The sequence below is a fragment of the Anguilla rostrata genome, chromosome 10, assembly GCF_018555375.3.
Source record: "Anguilla rostrata isolate EN2019 chromosome 10, ASM1855537v3, whole genome shotgun sequence".
NCBI lineage: Eukaryota > Metazoa > Chordata > Actinopteri > Anguilliformes > Anguillidae > Anguilla > Anguilla rostrata.
Genome location: NC_057942.1, coordinates 39,907,528 through 39,922,246, shown reverse-complemented (window position 1 = coordinate 39,922,246; position 14,719 = coordinate 39,907,528). Strand labels below are relative to the sequence as shown.

The following is a 14,719-nucleotide window of genomic DNA, read 5'->3' as shown; positions in this document are numbered from 1 at the left end:
GCTGCGCACCTTGATGTACTCCAGAGTGAGAAGGTCATCCTCGGTGTTGTCCAGAGTGGTGATGAGGTGAACCGGCTTCTCCTCTCCATCTGAGAGAGACAGAGAGAGAGGGAGAGATTACCTGTGGCCTTAGGGGCAGTAATGCAGTCTTACCTCTGTACCTGGGTTATTATTTGGGGCAGATATGAGGTCTTACCCCTGTACTCGGGGAATTTGGGGCAGGTTTGAGGTCTTACCCCTGTACTCGGGGCATTTGGGGCAGGTTTGAGGTCTCACCCATGTACTCTGGGCATTTGGGGCAGGTATGAGGTCTCACCCATGTACTCGGGGCACTTGAGGCAGATCTCCCTCAGGAACGTGTTGGAGGACATGTCGAACGTGCGCAGCTTCAGCTCGGTCCCCAGGCCCTCGATGTCCAGGTGCAGGACAGTGATCTCACGCCCCTCAGACACCCTGCACAGCTGGACCAACACCTGCCGCACACAGACGGGGTTTTCACAACCATAACACCACACTATTTACTACTACACCAACACCTAACCATTTACTGCTACACCAACACCTAACCATTTACCACTACACCAACACCTAACCATTTACCACTACACCAACACCTAACCATTTACTACTACACCAACACCTAACCATTTACTGCTACACCAACATCTTACTGAGTATGACTCCTGTACCAAGTAACACTCGCCTACATTTACTGAGCAAAGACACCGCGGAGGACACCAGCAGTGCCCATGTTCATACAGAACACAGAACGGTGAAGTTACACACACAAGCCCACTGCAGACCCAGGATAGGCTGACTGATTTATGATTGACAGGCATGCCCAACCCCTTTCTTTGCAGAGTTGTTAAGACCTTAAGATCCATGAAATCCTGACCTGGCTGATTTCAAACGTCAGGAGGAAGTCTGTCATGTTCTTCTTGGGGTCCTTCTTCACCAGAGTCTTCCTCTTCTGAGAGTCTGAGCGCTGGAGCCCGCCGCTCGGGAAATCAAACATGGGCCTGTCGTCTAACGGAGAGCTGGGAGCATCATAGAAGAGCTCCTCCTCTGAGCCTGCACACACACACACACACACAGACATACACACACATACACACACGCACACACAGACACACACACACGCACGCACGCACGCACACACACACAGACACACGCACACATACGCGCAGACGCACACACACGCACACACACACACACACACACACACACACACAGACACACACACACACACACACACACGCACACACAGACACACACACACGCACGACACGCACACACACACAGACACACAGACACACACACACACGCACACACAGACACACACACGCACACACACACACACACACACAGACAGGTTAGTGTGTTCCTGCTATACTCTCTGCAGTGATGTGTGTGTGTTAGAGGCTCTGCTCTCCTTACCGGACTCGAAGATTAGGGAGCTACGCAGGTCTGCCATCGGGGGCTTCCTGGGGGTCAACTGGGGGGTGTAGGACTGCCGGGGGGGCTGCAGGAAGAGCCAAAAAACACAGGCACTGAGCCGCAGGGTACAGGGGTGCAGGGTACAGGTACAGGTATAGGGTACAGGTACAGGGTACGAGTTAGAGGTACAGGGGTACAGGTGGGGGCGGGGTGGGGGGCGGGGCTTACCTTGGGCAAGGCTGGGATGGGGGTGGTTCGGGGGGCGGGGTGGCTCTCCGGGAGGGGGATGCTGTCAATCAGTCGCAGGACGCCCCCCAGCTTGCTGTCTGAAATGCGCACAGAGAGCAAGGGCAGCTCCCCCGAAACCTTAAACCTCAAAACCAAAAAAAAGGGACAGGTTAACAGGCCCGCCCGCACTGAAAACCATCACCACATATAACCTTAAACCTCAAAACCAACCACAAAGACAGGTTTACAGGCCCGCCCGCACTGAAAACCATCACCACACATAACCTTAAACCTCAAAACCAACCACAAAAACAGGTTTACAGGCCCGGCCGTTAGCATGAGCTAACTCCGTTAGCATGCTGCAGCGCTAACGCTGGAACAGCCAGCGACTGAAGCACTCACTTGGGCATCCTGGAGTCCGTCACCACCATGGCCCTGCTGAACAGCACCTTCACATCCACCGGCTCCAGGATGTGCAGGTCCGACTGCTTCTGGTGCCGGGCGCTCTTCCAGTCTCCGTCTGCGCAGACAGAGAGCAGCTAAAACACCGTCTGCAGCTGCAGCTGCGCAGACAGAGTGCAGCTAAAACACCGTCTGCAGCTGTGGCTGCGGCTGTGCAGACAGAGAGCAGCCGGGGAGACGGCAGAGGCGTTGCCGGGGACGACGGCCGAGGCATTGCTGGGGACAAGGGCTGAGGCGTTGCCGGGGACAACGGCAGCGGGACTCACCCATTTTGCTGTAGAGGAACTGCAGGCTGCTGAGCTGCACGTCGAAGCTGTCGTACGCGCGAGACATGATGTCCTCCAGCGTGTTCCGCCCCGCGCACAGCTGGGGCAGCTCCTGTCTGCTCTTACTGGTCACCTTTCAGAGGGGGCGGGGCCAAACACACAATGCTTAAACACACAGCTCCATCTCACAACACATGCTTCTCTGTAGGGTTTCAGCACCAACAACACGCTTATCTCAGAACCACACTCGTACAAGATACTCTACTGTAAACACACACACTCACACAAGATTGTCTTCTATAACACCCACTTGCACAAGATACTTCACTGTAAAACACACTAACCAAAGATACTCTATTGTAAGCACACACACTCACATAAGATACTCTACTGTAAGAACACACACAAACTCACACACACACACAGAATAGCATTGTAAGGTTTTACCTTCAGATGCCCCAGGTCCAGTAGCACCAGGTTCTGGGCGGTCTCATAAAAGCCCGTTTCGGGAACGATGACATAGGATGCCATGAGGTTCAACTTCAGATCCAGAACCTTCTGGGTCTCAATGACATACATCAGGCCTGGAGTCACACAAATAGACATTTCATTTCGTCATGACTTTGGAGGACCCATCAACTGCCAAAGGTGCCAGTATTCCTCCACTGAGAAATAGCAGACTGCTGTAATACCATCCTGTACAATTACACAGCATAGTACAATGTTTTCTGTTAAGTATACACTCTATAGTACTGAAATAAACACACAGTATGTGCGTTCATCTCACTATGTGTGTGTGTGTGTGTGTGTGTGTGCGCGCGTGTGTTCGTGTGTGGAGGCGAGGGGAAGTGTGGGGTGATGACCACAGCTTAATTGCATCCCATTCACACTCCAATTCTCCTCAGCATCATAGCTAGGCTGTTCACACACTCTCCTGTACACACACACATACACACACACACCCTCCTGCACAATATGTGTGTGTATGGGTGTGTGTGTGTGTGTGTGTGCGTATGTATGGGAGAGTGTGTGTGTGTGTGCGCGTAGGTGTGGCTCACCTGTAGACGTGCGGTCTCTGAACTGCTCCAGCTTCATGAGGGTGGCGGAGGTCAGCTCGTCCAGCTGCAGCTCTTGCGGTGGCATGAAGAACGCAGACATGCTGTTTACCGTCACCTGACCAAGAGAGGAGAGTGACGTCATCGAACTGAGACAGGATAGACCTCACAGAGTGAGGTCAACTAACTGAGACAGGAGAGACCATACAGTGTGAGGTCATCTAACTGAGACAGGAGAGACCACACAGTGCATGAGTGACTCTCATCTCTAGGAGCTGACTGCACACGTTGGGAAAAGAAAGGACATACAGACAGACAGACAGACAGACGAACAGACAGAAACACAGACAGACAAGCAGGTAGACAGACAGGCAGACAGACAGAGAGACGGACAGACAAACAGACAGACAGACGAACAGATGGAGGGACAGACAGATGGACAGACGGACGGACAGATAGACAGATGGACAGACAGACAGGTGGACAGACAGACGAACAGACAGACGGACAGACAGACAGACAGACGGACAGACAGACAGGCAGGCGGGGGAGGGACTCACGGCGTCGTAGACGATCTCCAGCGGCTGGGACTGCACGTGCAGGCGCTGGTCGGCGCAGGCGTCCAGCGGGTTGGTCTCGAACATCACGCTGAGCAGCGGCTCCTCGCTGGCCCGCTCCACCGTGCGGGACGACAGCAGGGTGGGGGCCCTCCGGTTCCGCGGGAGACCCGTCACCTCGAACGAGTTCAGCTGCGCGGAGAGCCTGCGCCGGGACGGGGAGAAACCGCTCAGCGCTCAAACAGAGAGAAACCGCTCACACACAGAGAAACCGCTCAGCGCCCAAACAGAGAGAGACCGCTCACACACAGAGAAACCGCTCAGCGCCCAAACAGAGAGAGACCGCTCACACACAGAGAAACCGCTCACACACAGAGAAACCGCTCAAACACAGAGAAACCGCTCACATACAGAGAAACCGCTCACGCTCAAACAGAGAGAGACCGCTCAAACGCAGAGAAACCGCTCACATACAGAGAAACCGCTCACGCTCAAACAGAGAGAGACCGCTCAAACAGAGACCGCTCAAACACAGAGAAACCGCTCACACACAGAGAAACCGCTCAAACACAGAGAAACCGCTCACACAGAGAGAAACCTCTCTCCGCTCACACACAGAGAAACCTCTCTCCGCTCACACACAGAGAAACCGCTCACACACAGAGAAACCGCTCAGCGCTCGAACACACACAGTCTGTTAACTTTATAAACACAGAGAGATTTCATTCACCTCTAACAAACTAAAAAATATTTGGATAATTTTGTAGTTCAAATGTTTAAACAGGCTGTGAATTTATAGCACAGTAAATAAGACAGAAGCAGCACATAATACAGTAAAGGAACTGGGAGAACAGGTCATGTTTCCGGGGAGGAAGTGGAGGTATATCCCAGACGTACTTAACAGCTTGCGCTCCCGGTCTTTGTGTCAACAAGGCCCGGAGGTCCATCACAGCCAGCCTGATTATTTCCGGCTTGCTCTTGCTCTCTTTGATCGAAATGGACATGCTTATCAACTGGAAATTGATCTTCATATCCTCAAACTGCAAAAAACAAAACAAAATGGATGTCATGAATTATACAGTATATTTTTACAGGGATGAAGTGCATTGGATCTACTTACAGCTAGCTCCGAACAGACACATTGCCATGATTAACAGAAAAGCCACTATAGAGCAGGAAGTGTCTGTCACTGAGGTGCTCAGATGTAGGCCTGCTCTTGATTGGTAGATGAGGTGGGGAAGGAGGGGTTACTCACGTTCTTGGGCAGGTTGTGATTGACAGCTGTCTCGCTGTAACCAATGGCAGTGTAGAGCCTGGCCTTCTCTGCAGGGGTCATGAACTCATCGAACCCTGCACAGGGAGAGAAGAGAGAGAAACATATTAGTTAGAGAGAGAGGACTATAAATTAGGGGAGGTAGGGGTGTTGGTTAGGGTTAGAGGTGGACAGAATGAGCCAGGAATTCTGGGAGGGGGGGGCGTACTTTGAACAGAGAGATTTGCATTGGGTCTTCATCACAGGCTGGGCACTGAATCCTGACCCCTCCCCAGATGTAAGCCCTTGGTAACCACGGTAACCGGACGGTGACCTGGACTGACCTCCGGACTTGACCTCCTTCGGGGCGGTGCTGTCGCTGGACCAGCCCCACATCCACCCGAACCAGCCCTGGGACTCCTCCTCCTCCACCTTCACCCCCGGCCGGTAGATCCTGAGCCCCGCCTTCGACGCCTGGGGAAACGCAAGCGCGGGTTCGAGCGTCAGCGACCAATTCGGTCATTCAGCAGGGCCTAATCTCAACATCTGTTTCCCTCCTGTCCTCGGGAAAAACAACCGCTTAATCCCAGAGGATTAAAAGCATCATCCGCTGTGTAATCGGCAAGGAGCCTGCCCCACTCACACTTCTCAAGCACAACAATCCCCATACAAAACAGCACAAAATGGTCAAATTCTTCTTAGCCATAAGGTGGAAAGATTAAAAATACCACAGAGACTTTATCAAAACGAGGGTTCAGTATTTAACATCAGTGAAATGCCGCTGTTTAACAGCAGAAGCACACGGTACCTCCATCTCCGCTTGCTGGCGCGCTAACGTGATGTTGAAGATGTCCAGCGTTTTCTCGGGCTCCTGGCAACAGAGAAACACGGGTCACATGGGTTCATCAGGGCAGGAAACAAAGATGCATTTTCCCCAGCGAGATGGCGCCGTCTCTCTCTCTCTCCGTACCTCCAGCTCCCGCAGGACGTCCTCCGCGGGCTTCTTGCTGGTGATCTTGATCTTGTAGAGCTCTCGGTAGCGCTTGACCTTCTTGCGGTGAGCCCTCATGTGCTTCCAGGACCACATGTGCAGGGCCGGCTTCACGTTCACCTCCAGGATCCCCGTTATCACATACCGCCACCTGCAACGTTAGCGCAACGCTCAGCAGTGAACGTTAGGGGCAAACGTATGCTAGGCCAGGAACGTTACGTGGAAGCATTCAGCAACGTTAGCGCACCACATTGGGCAAGTTGCAGCAAGCTCAGCAACATTTAGGCAAGTCAGCAACGTGTGGGCAATGTTCAACAATGTTATGACAACATTTAGCAAAGTTGGGGAAGCATTCAGCAACGTTAGGGCAATGTCACTAGGCAACATTCAGATGGAAGCACAGCACGTTGCAAGCTCGGCAGTTAAAAGGTTTAGGAGAGGATCGTATCTGAAGGTGGGAACGTTAGGGAAGCATTCAGCAACATTAGCGCAACACTCAGCAACATTCGGGCAATGTTCAGCAACGTTGATGCAATGTTTAGCAACATCCAGGCAATGTTCTGCAATGTTAATGCAATGTTCAGTAACATTAGGTCAACGTTCAACAACATTAGGGAAACATTCAGGCAACGTTAGGGCAATGTTCAGGCAACGTTAGGGCAGCTTCACAGCCATGTTTAAAAGGAGAGGGGCTGACCATTGGTAGGCGTTGGTGTGCACGGGCACGTCAGGGCGGTACTTCCTGTAGGGCAGGTTGCGTGACATCATGTCCACGGACCCCAGAAGCTCCAGGATACTCACATACTGCAGACAGGAGAGAGAGGAGCATCAGAGCAGGGTTATGGGCTCTGAGAGGTTTCTCTTATGGGCTCGGAGAGGTTTCTCTTATGCTCTATGTGGTAGTTTCTCCTGTGGTCCTGTATATCTTGTGTGTATGGCCAAGGCTTGTGTGAATTACCAAAGCTCGTCTCCTCAGATCAATCATAAAAGTCTCCACCACTGCTCTTGTTTTTATCAGCATCAGGACCACCAGGGCGAGAGGACTGTCATGTGACCGGGACCACTCTCGCTCCCCGCCCTGGAAACTCCACCCCATTACTGTCTGAGCAAGCTCCTGCGCAAGAGCCAATCAGAACTGCGGCTGGCCCGAGGCCCCTCCCCCTCACCTGCAGCCGGTTGAGCTCCACCGCCACCTCCGGCAGGTTGACCACCAGGTCCACTTTGGGCGCTGAGAAGTCCAGGTCCGAGCGCGGGTTCATCCTCAGCTTCGCCCGGGCCGAGATCGGCCGGAAAACTGGGGAACACAAAGGGAACGCTTACGGTCTCCAGCACACCTGCGGTAGCTCACCTGAACACCTGTCCGAGCTCACCTCAACACCGGTCTGAGTTCACCTGAACACTTGTCTGAGCTCACCTGAGCACCTGCTTTAGTTCACACTAACCGCACCCCTCCTGAGCTTACCTGAGCACCTGTCTGAGCTCACCTGAGCACCTGCTTTAGTTCACACTAACCGCACCTCTCCTGAGCACCTGTTACAGTGTAGCAGTGGGTCTCAGTGTGTGCTTTCCTCAGTAACCCTGTCCAGCTTTCAGTATAAACACCGGCCAGCTGGCTGTGATTGACAGGCCACGTCCTCACACAGCGGTTTCACTCACTGAAGTCATAGTCCTGCGGAATGTGGTTCTGCACGGCAATGCTGTCCTTCAGGCACCTCTGGGGAAGAAAGAAACAGGCAGGAAGTGATGTAACCAATGAGCACCAACAGACAGGAAGCGGTCTAACAGAGTGACGTGAGAGACGTGCGGAGACAGCGTTTCCTGCGAACACAAACCTCTCCGTGCGCTGGCTGCTGACTGAGGCAGACTCAGCGAGGTGTGTTCAATGGAACATTCTCTCAGGTTAGGCCGGAATTACGCCGTGTGGCGAAAGCAAAGCGCGTCAGTCAAGTGTGCTACGGATAGCGCACACTTCACGGCTGACCACGGCTTGTTTAACAGCTGTGATCCATTAGCACGGCCGCCGAAAGGAAGTGAGCTCCACACCGCTGCTGCTACGCGGACGCTCGGCGTACCGTGTCATTCTGGCCTTAGGCTGGCGCCTTCCCTTCAGCCATTTTGCACTGAAGTAGGTCTTTCAGCTCTCACGCGAGGATCAGTTTACGAACAGATGAAGAGTGAGAGTCACCACAGCGCTGTGTTTAAACGCGTAACCCAACCGCAGGGCAGACAGACTCAGCGCCCCCCTCCCCCCTTCCACAGGCCACGCGGAGCCGACCTTTCCGTCGGCATGGCAACCGGCGCTGCGCCGCGCCCCAAACTCACCAGGGCCTCGTCCGGCATGTGATTGGAGTAGAGCTCGGAGTTCACGTTCCAGTAGGCGAAGAGGCTGTCCAGGCGAACGATCTGCGGAGGGGGAAAAAACGAAATCAGGCGGGACATAAACAAGCTCCGGAGAGCAGAGAGCGTCCGGCCTGCTCCAGCCTGCTCCAGCCTGCTCCAGCCTGTCTACCGCAGCCTAACCACCGCAGTCTAACCACCTGCCGCTACCTGCCACTGGCCAGGAGTCACCGACACTCACAACTGGATCGCCAAGAAACACGAGAGGTTTCCATAGTAACCACACTGGGGTTGTGGGGGTTAGGGTTCTGAGTATGTGTGCGTGTGTGTGAGTGCAAAGGTTAGGGTTATGGTAGTGGGATAGTGAATTGGGAGTGTGTTTGTGTGTGTGTGTGTGTGCATGAGAGTAGGTTAGGGATAGGGGAATAGGATAGTGAATTGGGCATGTGTGATTTAAAGCAGAATTCTTTACCTTGTAGAAGAGCTTGGCCTTGTCATCCAACAGACACGGAGTCCAGTTCTCATCCGCGGTCTGAAGAGAGACACGGCAAGGAAGGGGTTAAAAATAACCCCACTGTACTAACGTGACAATGGCATCTGCCTTCTACACACGTGTTGGGCACTAAACCATCAGAGCACATCAACAGCATGTGATCTTCATCAATTCTCCAAGCTTCTGTGCGGAACAAGCCTACAGTCAGTATCCTGAGCAAGGGGCAGTACTCCTATACCAGTGATGTCACTAAGGAAAGAGGGCGGGGCCTAACTAGGACAGGGCTGAATGGGGTGTGGCTGGGTGTGGCAGTCACCTGAAGGCTGAGGTTCTGAAGTGACACTCCAAAGGACAATGGGCAGTTGGGGTTGGTTACCTGTGAGGGATCAAACAGGTATATCATTAACACAGGAGCACTGAGCAGTAAGTCAACGAGGGGGTGGGGGTGGGTGGGGGGCGTTGGCGGAAAGGTTACCCAGCAGGCTGTGCGGTCAAACCCCATGGCTCCCATTGCATTGCTACCGTTTTAGGCACCGTGCCCTGCTCACATCATTATAAATGAATTTGAGAGCATAAAACTGTATTGACTCAGCTTCAGAGGTAATAAATCACACACAGATCTACCTCAGCACAGGCAGGAGAGCACAGCACTCAGTACGCAGGCAGAAGAGCACAGCCACTCTGTGCACAGACAGGAAGGAGGGCGCTGAAAAGCTCTCACCTGGTCCTCATATCGGATGTGGATGTTGGAGATCTGCACCTGCAGGTTTTTTATCACCTGAGTCACCAGCTTCTCGACAAACGTGTCCTGCTTCTCCAGCTTGGGGTCGTCTGCAAGGGATTACACAATGTAAACGACAGCAACAGCTTCCCAGCATGCACTACAGGCACATATATTTATACATTTGTATAGGTATGTACACGTCTGTTAAGAGGCACCAGTTGGCAGTGAGAATATATTTATGCTTACAACCCGACAAAGGTCTGTTTTCAATGGGTGATGCCATAGCAGGCAATTTATCTTATTGGGATGGGAGAGGATTACATTAGTTCACACCAGCCTCTTTAGCTCTGTTTTAATTGGCTCATTTTAGCAGGACAGTGCTGATTGGTTGTGCACCGTGACCTCTGAACTCTGACCTTTCTCTGCTGCTTTCTGTTTGGTCTCCTCGATCCGCTGCAGCTCCCTCTGCCTCGCCTCCTGCAGCTGCTTCTCCTCTTTCTCCGCATCGTATTTTATACCTGAAACACAGATTAGATCACATTAACGACAGAGTGTGTGGGTCAGTGTTTAGGTCAGAGTTCTTGGCTGTGACAGTGTATGTGAGAGCACTTCCAGGTCAGAGGTCATGGCTGTAGGGTACTGTAGTTCTTACTGGCAGCGGGGACAATGAGCAGGTAAACTCCATCCAGCGTAGCTTCCACAGACTGGGTGTACAGGTTCTTCCATGGAATCTTCAGCTCCAGCCGCCCTGGGAAAATGAACCAGCCCAAACCAGTCAGAACCAGACAAAGCCTGAGCTAACCCATCCAAACCAGTCAGGACCAGCCAGAGCTTGAGCTGACCCATTCAAACCAGTCAGAACCAGCCAGAGCCAGCACTAACCCATCCAAACCAGTCAGAACCAGCCAGAGCCTGAGCTAACCCATCTAAACCAGTCAGAACCAGACATAGCCTGTGCTAACCCTTCCAAACCAGTGAGAACCAGCCAGACCCTGCACTAACCCATCCACACCAGTCAGAATCAGCCGGAGTCTGGCCTAAGCACTTCATGCCAGACAGAACCAGTCGGAGCCTGTCCTAAACCATTCTAACCAGGCCCTAACTTGCCCTAACCAGCCTGACCCTGACTCACCTGTGCAGCAGAGAGCAGAAACACAAGCATGTCTGGCATGAGCGGCTAAATGCCAGACACACCTGCCGTAAACACTGTCCCGCCCTTCCACCTCAACACAGCCTGCGGCTAGTGTCACATGACCTCTATTGTGCCAGAGAAGGGAGGCTCACGCGTCTCTGTTATTGTGCAAAGTCTCCACAGCAAAAGGATGACAATTCAAATGAGGAACAGAGAGCATGTGACAAGAGTCAAATGAGCATTTAAAGGATTTAAATTATGCCGAGACAGAGACACTGTACACAGGGAAGCTCTTACCTATGTGCCCAGCTCGAACTTTAAAAGGAATATCCAACTGACTCTGTGTGAGAGAGACAGAGAGAGAGAGAGAGAGAGAGAGAGAGAGAGAGAGAGGGAGGGAGGGAGGGAGGGAAGGAGGAAGAGGGAAACAAAGGGAGAGGGTACATCAGTAAACAACAGTGCTGTAGAGAGAATCAACAGCCCGAAGACAGCTCTGGAACAAGTGAAAAAAGGAGATGGTGATTATGATTATGGTTATGATTATGATTACTGTAACCTACCCACACACATGAGCTACCCCAATGCTCACTGTAACAGAGAACACATACAGAGCAAAACTCACCAGTGCATTTTCCTTTATTTCAAGGTTTCTTAACACTGCATCTCCTGCAAAATACAAATAAAGTTGTGCATTAGGCCTACACACCGTACATAAAAAACATTTAAACCCTATACACCATACATATAAAAACATTTATGCAACACCTGCATACTGTACATAAGAGCACATGCATGCAGCCCGGGTACTGTGTATAAAAGTGTGTATGATCGTGCATATGATCCAGCCCATGCAGGCTGATCTGAGTGTGTGTATCTAGCACATGGACGCTAGTATACAGTAAGACACTCATAGTGGCTGCTGCACTGGGTACTTTCCCGACTTCATTACATTACTGGCCTTAGACATTCACACGTAAAATAGAGTGAAGTGTTTCCACCCTGATCTGCTCTCATCATGCATCACTACTGCTCTAAAGCTACTTCCACTCTCACTTTCATCTCCCTGTAATTCCACCTGTACTTATTTATTTAATCACTTCCTCTGGTACACCTCCCAGAACTGCTCTTACTCCTTGCTTACTGTTGCCCTCTGTGTGCGGTTACTCTCTGTGTACTGTTACTCTGTCTGTTGTTACACAGCAGCTCTTACTCACTGCATGCATGGTTGTTTATTACTAACATTGCCTGAAAAGTAGTTTGAGCATCTGGCATAAAAGAATGGCCATGAACAGGTAACAGTTTATTGTGGCCACAATATAAAGTTCATAATAATAATAATAATAATAATAACAGCAGTTGGCACTTCCTTTTCTGACCTCCCTTTCAGTCACAAAACACAAGAAACACATCTCACCAGGACGTCCCACGTCATAACATTACCGCAGGGGAGCAGGACCTTTAGTGACCTACTGCGCCATGACGGGCGCTGCAGCCTTTAAAGGGATGAAAGGGAGGCAGTGGGGATAAAACTATCAAACAGAGAGAGTAAAGAGCCTCGCTTTCAGAGCCAAGATGGCCGCCATCCTTACTGAGGAGGCACAAGCAACCACAACAACAACAATGAAGAAGCAGAAAGAGGTGCGGAATGCTGTGACATCACAGCACTGCACACTGCACTACATAGCAGTTAGGAGACTTCAGCGAGAAGAGAATGTCAGACTTCACTCCACCCTCAGGTCTGTTTTGGATGGGTGACGCAATAGCAGGTACAGTAACACTTGGATTAATTTATGTTGTTGTGATGGGAGAAGATTACAACAGCTTACACCAGGTTCTTTAGCTCCGTTTTAATTTGCTCATTTTAGCAAGACAGCGCTGATTGGCCGTAGAAACCATAATTCTCAGAGTTCACCATTAAAACCACTCAGGGTCAGAGGTCCCAAGGGCAGAAGGAGTTGGGAGTTGGCAGGGTTGCCAGACCGGTTAATAAATCCACAGCCAAAGAGCTGTCAACTGTCTGCCAAAGAAGCCAAAACAGAGACGTCTGACAATCAAAATACAGTCAGCGCCTGCCAGCAGGTTTCTTCTGAGAAACTACTGAGGAAAAAAAACTACTGAAGGATTTACTACAAAAAACATTACCATGTATGGAAACACAAACAGCCATTTCTGGCACAAACAAGCCTGCATTACTGTTCCACCTCAAACTGCGCACGTTTACGCTGCCAATAGACCTTTAGGAAAAAATCCTGAAATGCCAGATGTGCCTTTCAGTGCCACAGACCAGTGTGAAGCCAAACCTGGCAGCAGTGACAGGAAGTCTTTAGCCGTCTCCGGCAGCAGACAAGGCTGCTTTTACGAAGCAGGGAGAGACACACCCATAGGTACACACCAGGCCTGTGCACAACAGACAGAAGGGCACGCGGTGAAAAGAGCAAACTAATCAGGTACAGCTGTTAGAGAGGGAGGGAGGGAGGGAGGGAGGGAGAAAGAGAGGAGGCCAGGTGTACAGAAAAGGGAGAAGACTCAAAAACGGAGGCGGAGGGTTGGATGAATCAAAAGTCCCTCTCTTCTCCATGAGACTCACAACCGAAATAGGCTCTAATTGCACTCCCAGCACAAGCTCCCCTCATCACAGCTATTCAAACAGCTCTTAATTTAAACCCAGCGTGAAATCTGACATGGCCTAATAGGTATCACGCATATAACACCATGACTACAACAGTACGACGAAAGCGTCATTGCTCCTGTAGGTCCTCTTGACTGCTTGGATTCACGCTAGGTTATCACATGCAGGAAGACAGTGCTCCTCTATGAGATCATGCGGCTCTATTCGCAATGTGATGCAGGAGGTTAACTTCTAAAAGCACTGCACAGGGGCTAAAACGTTTAGTGCCCTGCGTGTTCGGGCGCTGCGCAGTGGCTGGTCACGTGATGTGGATTTGCTGTAATTTATCCGCACGATGGCCTCGCAGTTGGCCGTGTGTAAAAGCGTGCGCGCTGCGCTGACGGTAACCCAGTCTCGTGGTTCAGGGACAGGGCGCATGGTTTAGTAGGACACCGTGGGACAGTGGGACGGAGGTCATTCACATGTGCGAGAGGTCACATGAGGTGCGGACGAGCACGCATGGCATGAACCGGAGCGTCACAAAACCGCATCTGAATATAAAAATAGTGATGCTTATAAGCAAGAACAACGCCTACAATCACGGGTAGAAGCGCACACACACGCCGCTGTTGTCTCACCGTGGTGTCGACCTGCACATAGAGCCAGGCGGCTGACCAACGGGACCAGGGCGCGCTTTGACAGGTCTCACATATTCACATTCTAGCCCTGTTTCCAGGTTTAACGCTGAACACCAGGTCCCTGTCCCGTGTTGGTCACACACAGACCCGTGTCAGTTTCTGTTTCGTTTAGATGACAGAGGTTAGCCCAATACGACTAATGGTTAATATAATTACGCCGTTTTAACTTATGTCTAACAGTGTCTCTCCGGCACTGCCCTTTCTTCGTGAGTGAAATATCTTCTCGCGGTAGCTAATCTCGGTACAACTTTACTCCTCTATAAATAAATGCTGCAGCTCTAACTGCTAACCCGATATATTAGCCAACAAACTTGGCTAACGCTAGCGTTAGCTATTTTTGAAGTGCCCTGGGTGGAGGCTGACGGGCGGATAATCCTTCTCTCCTCCTGACACTCTCCTCCGCGACGGCAGTTGGTTATTAATGCCCCATACGAAGCACAGGAAATTTGGGGAGTGGCCAGCCCGTGAGCGGGGTCCCT

General features: G+C 51.4%; 1 protein-coding gene across 1 annotated transcript in view; it reads right to left on the bottom strand.

The window, feature by feature from the left end:
• The window catches only part of vps13a (vacuolar protein sorting 13 homolog A), a 42,310-nt gene that overhangs the window by 26,790 nt on the left and 801 nt on the right, over positions 1-14,719 (bottom strand). The window contains exons 2-27 of the mRNA XM_064353226.1: positions 11,557-11,600; positions 11,232-11,274; positions 10,455-10,550; positions 10,219-10,320; positions 9,800-9,909; positions 9,395-9,454; positions 9,058-9,117; positions 8,571-8,651; positions 7,905-7,962; positions 7,415-7,542; positions 6,946-7,052; positions 6,228-6,399; positions 6,066-6,128; positions 5,602-5,731; positions 5,261-5,355; positions 4,903-5,045; positions 4,009-4,210; positions 3,452-3,566; positions 2,841-2,977; positions 2,394-2,526; positions 2,068-2,185; positions 1,666-1,810; positions 1,438-1,522; positions 896-1,071; positions 317-473; positions 10-89 (exon numbers count right to left, since the gene is read on the bottom strand). Coding sequence (XP_064209296.1) covers positions 10-89; positions 317-473; positions 896-1,071; positions 1,438-1,522; positions 1,666-1,810; positions 2,068-2,185; positions 2,394-2,526; positions 2,841-2,977; positions 3,452-3,566; positions 4,009-4,210; positions 4,903-5,045; positions 5,261-5,355; positions 5,602-5,731; positions 6,066-6,128; positions 6,228-6,399; positions 6,946-7,052; positions 7,415-7,542; positions 7,905-7,962; positions 8,571-8,651; positions 9,058-9,117; positions 9,395-9,454; positions 9,800-9,909; positions 10,219-10,320; positions 10,455-10,550; positions 11,232-11,274; positions 11,557-11,600 — 2,840 coding nt within the window. The remainder of the gene's footprint in view (positions 1-9; positions 90-316; positions 474-895; positions 1,072-1,437; positions 1,523-1,665; positions 1,811-2,067; positions 2,186-2,393; positions 2,527-2,840; positions 2,978-3,451; positions 3,567-4,008; positions 4,211-4,902; positions 5,046-5,260; positions 5,356-5,601; positions 5,732-6,065; positions 6,129-6,227; positions 6,400-6,945; positions 7,053-7,414; positions 7,543-7,904; positions 7,963-8,570; positions 8,652-9,057; positions 9,118-9,394; positions 9,455-9,799; positions 9,910-10,218; positions 10,321-10,454; positions 10,551-11,231; positions 11,275-11,556; positions 11,601-14,719) is intronic.